The sequence below is a fragment of the Octopus bimaculoides genome, chromosome 8 (genome assembly GCF_001194135.2).
Source record: "Octopus bimaculoides isolate UCB-OBI-ISO-001 chromosome 8, ASM119413v2, whole genome shotgun sequence".
NCBI lineage: Eukaryota > Metazoa > Mollusca > Cephalopoda > Octopoda > Octopodidae > Octopus > Octopus bimaculoides.
Window position 1 is genome coordinate 5,349,674 of NC_068988.1, and position 9,334 is coordinate 5,359,007.

Sequence of the window (9,334 nt, forward strand, 5' to 3'; positions counted from 1 at the left end):
AAGTGATGCTTTGATCGAGAGTTATTAAATATTTTGATATGTTTTTCAATTATGATTTAAAAACTTGTATTATTAAATTTAAAAACTTGTATCATTAATTTTTTTTTCATCGTAAAAATATTTTTGAAACTTCACTTTTTTTAACGTAAACTTGACCAGAAGCTATAAAACTCTGGTGTTTATTCGACACGGACCAGCGTTATTTATTAAACATCAATAATTTCCAGTGTAGTTTTTTGTCTCCAGAAACTATTAAAAGGCGGCCGCCATTAAATTTCAACAAGTTCCGCATAAAATGACTTCCGTTATCGTTGACGGCGAATGACGAGACTTTAAAACAACGAAATGACACTTTCTTTCGACAAACTATTTCTCTTGTTAACATCGCTTAACAACAGTCGGAGTCAAAATGTCAGCGACAAGGAAAAGAGTGGTAGTAGTTGAGTGAATCTTTATTATTGTCACTGCTGCTACTATCGCTCCGTCTGCGCCATTGATAGACAGAGAAGAAAGTGTCTAAGGACATTTTGGTGATTCGCTTTCCCATTTGTAGCCGTGTAACAGAGCACATCAATCATCTATCATGTAGATCATACAACTTTAACCGTATTACATGTATGCCTGTTACAATAACACGCATATATGTAATATTATTTTACTTATGTAACGAATTATTGCTAATTTATGCAGAGTACATAACACAAGTTTATAACATTAGAGTTTCGATCAGACAAGTATTTTTTTTTCCTGGCAGTGTAAGACTTCTTCAGTTCAATAATGACGATAATATTGTTCCTTATTGATACGAGTTCATCGATGAACCAACGCACCTACATTGGAACCAGTCTAATCGATGTAGCTAAGGCGGCTGTTGAAACATTTATGAAGGTAAATATATTAACTATACACATAATACTTTAATTTGAATTCTTTTCAAACTCAAGATCTCATCAAGATATTTTTATTCGTTGCACTTAAAACATTTTTATCGATAAAAAAAGAAAAATCAATTTTGTTTGTCTTTTTCTAAAGCGTCCAGAGACTAACATTGCATCGTAGAGTTCGTCCTTCTATCTTTTCTCTCTTTCCACCACGTTTACTACTTTAAATTAATGTAACACGTCTTTCTTGCCATATATATATTTTTTGTATCATTATTAACGTGTAAAACCCTGTAATTTAGTTTTGTGGATATATATTCTTTTTTATTACTTTAGATTCGTTCTCGAGATCCAGTGTGTAGATGGGACAGATATATGCTGTTAACTTTCGAGGAGCCACCAGCAAATGTTAAGGTAAACAACACAGCTATCAAAAGAAATTCTAACGAAGCTGATGTTTAATTATCCATCCATATATGACGTGTCCATCTGTTTGCATCGTTTCCCTTAATTCTTCTGGTTTTGTTATTTAAAGGATTTCCTAATGTCTCCATTATTCTTACTTCTCTCTTTGCCGCCATATTAGTGTTTAAGGGAATTCTGGGTAAACCCTGCCCCCCCCCCCCGGTCATTCACTGCGTTTCTCCCTCGATTGAAGATTAAAGTTGATTGATTAAATAATGTTAGTTTATCAACAATCAATATTAATATTATTGTTTGATTAAACAACAATATTAATTTTTGTTGTTGGTTGTATTAAATTTGTGTTCGGGTTTATTAAAAATACTTTATTTCATAAAACCATGTTTACATATATTTTTAGACAATGCCTTTATTATATGACAACTACACTTTGGTGTGTGTCCCACCCATGACTTTGTTTCCGCATAACTTTCCGAAAAATTTGATTAATTCTTCACGAAATTTTACAGGAATACATTTTTTCGCGAATGTAGATCATAGTTATGTCGACAACCTTAAACAATTTTTTTTGAAGAACTTTCTGATCACTGTTCTAAAACCTCCGACTTGATTTCTTTCACAACTCTCTTTAAAATGTTTAGTTTTAAAAGACAAATACGTTACATAATGTTGAAACATAAATCCAGGAAGAAAAAGATGGAAAACTGGTGACAGTTGTGGCATGGAAAGAGAGGGTGCAGAACGGGCTGAAACTCTTCTAAAAAAATTTATTTTACTGACATAATAGTAATCTACACTCTCGAAAATGAATCTTGACAGTATTTCATTCGGATATGTGAATTTTTCAAAAAGTAGTAAGGAATTAAGATCAGTGGGACACTAAACTGAAGTTATGTCAGAAGTTGGTTGTCTGCTTTCAAAACACCTGATGAAGTTTGATTTCAGTTTGTTAGTTGAATAGCAGATGTGTATGCATTCGAACACAGCAAGTAGATTAGATACATTTATATCGATATATATATACAGATAGATAGGGTGATAAATTGAATATTAATTCAATTTAAAACCAAGTGGCCTAGCATATAAAAAAATCTGAAGATTCAGAAAAAATTGTATTGGATGTCCACCTAGTGGTCATCCCTTATACACGTGTGTGTGTGTATATATAGTAACATTTGACCACTCATTTCTCTTTACATTAAGAGACTATATGAAGGTGAGAGAGAAAAATATTGCATAGACAATGTATATTTTGGAGTATATTTCTTCAAAACATTCAGCTCTTGCAGAATACCTAGACAAAATAATGAAATATGCATTCAGTAATAATGTATTATGATCTTTTGAGGAATAGCTCTTCCAAAATTCTGCCAATGAATAAAAGGCAAGATCCACCCATATTAAACAATAGACACTTCTTTATACAGTTGTACTCATCCATATGCATCACATCTTCTTTACACTGCATCAGATTCCTCCTTTGCCTACCTTGTTTATACTTTATCATTCATGCACACTTACATTGCACATCCAACAATGCATGCTAGCTTCATTTCTTTCTAGTCTTCTCAAATCCACTGCATTCAAGGCACATGTCCCCACTATCATGCAGCATTGCAGTAGTAACTCAAGCATTGTACAATTTGTCCTTCATTCTGAGGGAGATTTTTGTTGTCAGCAGAGATAGAAACTTTCTAAACTTAACCTGGTGTTTAAAACATAAATTAACATGAATTTTCATGGAAGTTTTTAATCACTTTAAATCTGGAAGCTTGTATCATGGCACCAAGGGCATTCTCAGATGGTTTGGTATCAAAACAGTGAAAAGAACTGTCGCACTACCCTCTTCCTGAAACTATTAAATAAAAACTACATAAGAAATGTTATTCATCATCATCACTGAACATCCGTGTTCCATGGGTTAGGGTTGGTACCACAAGAGCCAACCAGGCCAAAGCCTGCTGCAGACTTCTGTGACTGTTATGGCAGGATTTTTACAGCTGGATGTCCTTCCTAACACCAACCACTCAGCAAAGTGGACTTAGTGCTTTTTATGTGGCACAAGCCCAGGCGAGGTCGGTTTTGGCAAGGTTTTTACAGCTGGATGCCCTTCCAAATGCCAACCACTTTACAGTGTGGACTGGATGCTTTTAAGTGGCACCTGCACTGACAGGATCACCAAGTACATGCAAGACAAAATATTTTAAGAGGGGAGGAAGTGATGATGAAAAGGTTATAGTGAGACAGATATAAGTGTCTTGCTGAAGAGGAAGTAAAAGGTTACTCTGCCGGAGAGAGAAAGATTAGGAATAAAGACAGAAACAGATGTGCTACTGCAAAGAAAATACGTGGTTGTATGCAAGAGAAGAAGAGAGAGAGAGTGGGAGACTGAAGGATGGAGATGGGGGCAAAATGCCAGGCATGCTCACAAAGAATGGGGATCAGAGTAAAAATGAGATGGTTGAATAAAAGAAGAGAGAGAGATATAGATAGTGGCAAGTGCCAGGGCATATCCTTGAGGTTTAAATGCCATAATATAAGTGAAGGGAGTGCGATTAATTATCCTTATTGCTTGCTCATCCAGAGATTTGTAAATAGTTATGTTTCCTGTGCCATTTTGTCTTGCGGAAGACAGTCATGTTTTGCAATTTATTTGATATTATATCATATTTATTTTTCAATTACTTATTTACTTGTGCCGGTGGCACATGAAAAATCATTCAAGCGAGGTCGTTGCCAGTGCCACTGGACTGGCTCCTGTGCAGGTGCCACATAAAAAACACCACTTGAGCGTGGCCGTTGCCAGTACCGCCTGACTAGCATTAGGAAGGGCATCCAGCTGAAGAAACTCTGCCTGATCAAATTGGAGCCTGGTGCAGCCATCTGGTTCACCAATCCTCAGTCAAATCGTCCAACCCATGCTAGCATGGAAAGCAGACGTTCAATGATGATGATGATGATGGTTAAACAGTTAAATATTCAGCCAGTTTGCTGTACATACCTGATTACTGATATAAATAACTTATTTTTTGTAATTTCTCTTTTTAAGTACTGAATCTTCATCAGGTATAGAATATTATTGTTTTTTGCCTATCAAACAAAAAAGCATTGCTGTGCTATTTATTTTAATAGTTTTACATTGGTTTCACCAATTCTATAATCATGCCTATTGGTCTCTTTCATTTTCAAATTTATTGAATCTAGTTATCCCAACAACTATGAAATAGTACCATCTGAAATTTCATAAATGAAATATTTTAATTTTTCAGGCTGGTTGGAAAGAGTCTCATGCAACTTTCATGAATGAATTAAAAAATTTAAAAGCTGATGGGCTAACAGTATTAGGAGCATCTCTCAAGCATGCATTTGATCTTCTCAATATGAATCGAATGCAATCTGGCATTGACACTTATGGTCAGGTAAAAAGATTTCTTCATTTTTCTTTTTTTTTTCTTTACTGCAATAATGATAAAATAACATTTACAGAAATTATTGGAAATGTTGTTTGCAGGAAATTATTTTGCAATAAACAATGAAAGATCAAAGAAAACTTACTTTAACATATTTAATAATGTGTTTCTGTTGTTATTAACAGGGTGGACTGACAGAATCATTAGTGTGTTAGGATAAAGCCTTTGCTGTATTAGTCCTGGCTCTACTTTTGAGTTCATCCAACATCAACTTTGCTTTCATCTTTTCAATGTTCCTAAACCAGAAACCATTGATATCGTTAATATTGTTCCTGGCTGAAGCTTATGTGTTACTTGTGTATTAAGTGCGACAACACCTGGTATAAAACATTGGCTTTGAATGTCAAGGTTGTGTGATGGCTAACATTCTCCACTAGATGTGTTAGCATGCATGTATGGCACATCACGGGTGAGCTGAGAGTTAAGAATTTAATGTGATCTGTTCAAAAACTGCTGGTGCAGATACATGATGTGTAGAAATACCAAACAATCCAAAGAGGAACACGAGAGAAGAGGTGAAGGCTGATGTTAGCAGAGTACCAAACCTCATGAAGGAAATGACAGAAAATTGCAAGAAGTAAGACAAAGTAGTGAGGGCTGATCTGAAGGCGTTGAACCTTACAGGGGAGATGACAAAAGGACTGAGATAATTGGCAATATGCTGTGCTCTAGAGCAGTGCTCCGCAACCTTTTTTCACTTGGTGTTCACTTATATTCTGTTCAAAATTCAGTGACACACTTGAACTAAAAATATAATTAAAAGTACGGGGGAAAAAATTATATTCAAGTTGCACTGCGGCACACCTAGCATCGTTTCGTGGCACACCAATGTGCCACGGCATACTGGTTGTGGAGCACTGCTCTAAAGGACCAGTTTATCACAGGAAAAGTGAGGTTCTAAAAGTAAAATGCTTTTTCCTGTCCATGGTGGGCCATACACCCAATTTGCCCACATCACACATCTCCTCTTCCTAGCACTTATCTCTCCCTTTTTGCCTATTTTCCAGTTGAGATTTAATCCTTAGTCTTTATATTTATTAGAGCATTAAAGCCTTCTCTGCTCTCATTGTATTTTATAGCTTAGAATATTGACAGTGTTTATCATCTTGAAATAAAATTACAGATCTTAACATTTTGATTCATTAAAAATAAGTATTTTCTTTTTATCTTTTAAGGGCCGGTGTCCATTTTATCTAGAACCTGCTGTTATTGTATTAATCACTGATCGAGGTCGACTAACTTCTCCAAATAGTGTTCAACTTGAGGTAAAGCATTATTTATTACTTAACTTTTTATTAGCATTTAATTTAAACTAGGTGCCATATGTGTTTTAATTTAATTCTAAATTAATTAAAAATGGTTTTGTGAGAAAAAGAACTATAACTTATTTTTGTTTCTTGATGTACTAAAGTGCCATTTTGAACACAATAACAAATTTTATATAAATCTGATAGAAGTTTACTCTGAAATTTATTCTGTTTCATAGCAATTATTTGGTTGAGATTGTTGGGGCAAGCGAAAGCGAAATCGTGATGGCACCTGTGCCCAGCATCGCCTTCCTGGCACATGTAAAGACATTCGAGCAAGATCGTCGCCAGTGCCGCTGGACTGGCTCTTGTGCAGGGGGCACGTAGAATACACCATTTTGAGCGTGGCCATTTCCAGTACCACCTGACTGGCCTTCGTGCTGGTGGCACGTAAAAGCACCCACTACACTCTCTGAGTGGTTGGCGTTAGGAAGGGCATCCAGCTGTAGAAACTCTACCAAATCAGATTGCAGCCCTGGTGCAGCCATCTGGTTCACCAGTCCTCAGTCAAATCGTCCAACCCATGCTAGCATGGAAAGCGGACGTTAAACGATGATGATGATGATGAACAAAGTTGGAGCATAAAAAAGACATCAATGAAGTTGTGTGCACATTACAGTAGATTTCAGCTTCACTTGAGTATACATAAAATTTATATAAAGACTTTTTATCTCTTGATGTTAGACCTCACTGAAAAGATTACTATGACAAAGTCAGGAACCTTCAGAACAGATTGACTGGTGTTTACAAACATTATGGTCTTGAGCCAGGAATTTAGTGATAAAGATCTTCCAGTTCTATGATACATTATACTCAGAACATTAATCAACCAACTAGTCACTCAGTGCTCAAATTGGCACAGAAGCTAAATTAATTTTATTTTTATGAAAGAAAGAAATGAACAAATAGTTGTGAATGACTTCTCTAAAAAAAATTTTCATTGGTTTCTTTTCAGTTGAATCTTCCAATGAATTCAGTGGTCCCAGGTTGTGAACTAACAAAAGAACCATTTAGATGGGATCAAAGAATATTTGGCTTAGTTCTGGAGATTCCAGCAACCCCACCAGTCGATAATGGATTTGTTTATATTCCTGTTGCTGAAACCCATCCAATTAACGCAATGTGTGATGTCACCGGTGGTAAAAACCTAACCTTAATTTACTTTTAAGTCTTAGAAATTTTTTTTTTTTTACTTTTTATTTTGATTCACGATAGGTGAGAGTCAAGGTATTTGAGGTACTGAAAAAAAGGCCCAAAGTTATCTTGTCACTGGGATTTATTTTAGCTGGCACAAGATATTGTGTGATCATGGCTTATATGGTTAATGTATTTTTGGAATACAAGGGAGAACAGTTCTTGGAATAAAAACTTATTCAGAATTTGGTGTAAGCTGAAAATAGAAGGGATAAAACAGAGAAACTGGTGGAACAGGTGAGTTCAAGTAAAAGTAGGGTCCAACAGGGAAATTCTGAAGAGCAGCATACTTTATTGCAGAATTGTAATAAAATAGTACATTTGTGGACTAATGATAAAAGATTTTCAAAATAATAGATTTTGTCAGTCTGATAGTTCTAGGTGGAATCAAGGTTATCAATAATCAAGTAAAGTATGCCATTAACTTTAGGATAAAAAACAGAAAAGAAAAAAAATTGTGGGTTTCTGTTGTTTCTTGCAATTTTTCTTTGTTTTACACATATTTCTAGTAATTTCTAGGTGTTTTTTAAATTATTTTATATGCCTACTTACAATTATATATATATATATATTTCATTTATAGAATGATCAATTATTTGTTTATTATGCAGGGCGATCTTATGCAATTTTGTCTCAAAAAATGTTGAATGCAGCTCTTGAATCATTAGTTCAGAAGGTTCAAGCAGGAGTTGTCATAAATTTTGAGAAAATTGGTCCTGATCCTAAGCCAGTAAATGAAGGTAAGTGTTTTGTTATGTTATAAAAATGTAAAATTGCTCTCAATATGAGAAATACTCCCTTGCAAATGGTACTTTGGTTTTAGACCTTTTATTCACCATTAAACTTTCTGACATGGGTCCATTCATCCAGGTTTTCAAATTCTTCAGTGAGAATTAGACTTGTATGAAAAATGAATTACTTCCATAGCCAGATATATTGACAAACGAAATTGTTTAAAATCACAAAATAACATTGTTTCCAGTTTGACACTACATGTCAAAGTAATTGCAATCTTTGAATTTCTGTTTTAGAAAATGGTGATGTAACAAACCAGTATGGAGAAAATGATAAACGAGAAATAGAATCTCAAAGTTCAGGGGCAACTCCAGCCTGGCACAGTAACAGGAAACTCATCTATGTTCAACGATCAGCACAAAAAGGGTATTCTGTTGGTCATTGGCCAATACCAGAAGCCTATTGGCCTGACAGTAGTATTCAGACTTTGGTAAGTTATTATTCAGGAATTCTTTACGACTAAATCATTTGTGATAAGAAGTGTGTGTATATATTATATATCCATTTTCCATACTGGCATGGTTTGAACTGTGTGACAGGAGCTGACCAGCCAGATAGCTGCACTGGGCTCCAATCGTCTCTTTTGGCATGATTTCTACAGCCAGGTGTTTTATACATAGCACCAGAAAGGGTGCTTTTTGTGGCACCAGCACTGGTGAATTATTATATGGCACTGGCACAAGCGTCTTTTACATCTTGGTGAGTGGTCAGTGTTACTGACACATCCCACCAAAAGTTTGATTCTTGTTTCTGATAGCTAAGTGTATTAATGTGTTGTAGAATTACCAACAACAAGAAACAACTCTTATAGGTTTGAACAGTTCTCTGTAAAAAACACTGGTGATGGTGCCACGTAAAAAGCACTTACTACACTCTGTAAAGTAGTTGGCACTAGGAAGGGCATCCAGCTATAAAAACCAAGCCAAAACCAACAATGGAACCTAGTACAGCTTCCAGCATTGCCAGCATGGAAAATGGACATTAAATGATGATGAAGGGTCAATGAGCTGGTTTTTCAAAATCTTTTTTTAACTTTTTGAATATTTCACTGCTGGTTGTATATTTGTAATTATTTCTTGGTTGTTTTGGTTATAAAACTGATAATAAAATAGAAACACGGGTTTCTTTCAATGCTTATTGTTGAGTTATCTAATGTAATTTTGATAATAACGTTCATATAAAGTCAACGAAAAACATAAGCAGTTCAGTAAATGCCATATTTATGTATTATAATGAGTTTGCTTCAGCTTTAATTGTTTTAACA

At 35.1% G+C, this 9,334-nt stretch overlaps 1 protein-coding gene across 1 annotated transcript in view; it reads left to right on the plus strand.

The window, feature by feature from the left end:
• The first annotated feature begins 288 nt into the window (after window positions 1–288).
• LOC106878899 (integrator complex subunit 6) overlaps window positions 289–9,334 on the plus strand; it is a 25,620-nt gene continuing 16,574 nt past the window's right edge. Inside the window, exons 1-7 of the mRNA XM_014928248.2 lie at window positions 289–888; window positions 1,218–1,295; window positions 4,574–4,723; window positions 5,950–6,039; window positions 7,037–7,220; window positions 7,887–8,015; window positions 8,307–8,500. Of these exons, the coding sequence (XP_014783734.1) occupies window positions 778–888; window positions 1,218–1,295; window positions 4,574–4,723; window positions 5,950–6,039; window positions 7,037–7,220; window positions 7,887–8,015; window positions 8,307–8,500 (936 nt within the window). The 5' untranslated portion in view covers window positions 289–777. The remainder of the gene's footprint in view (window positions 889–1,217; window positions 1,296–4,573; window positions 4,724–5,949; window positions 6,040–7,036; window positions 7,221–7,886; window positions 8,016–8,306; window positions 8,501–9,334) is intronic.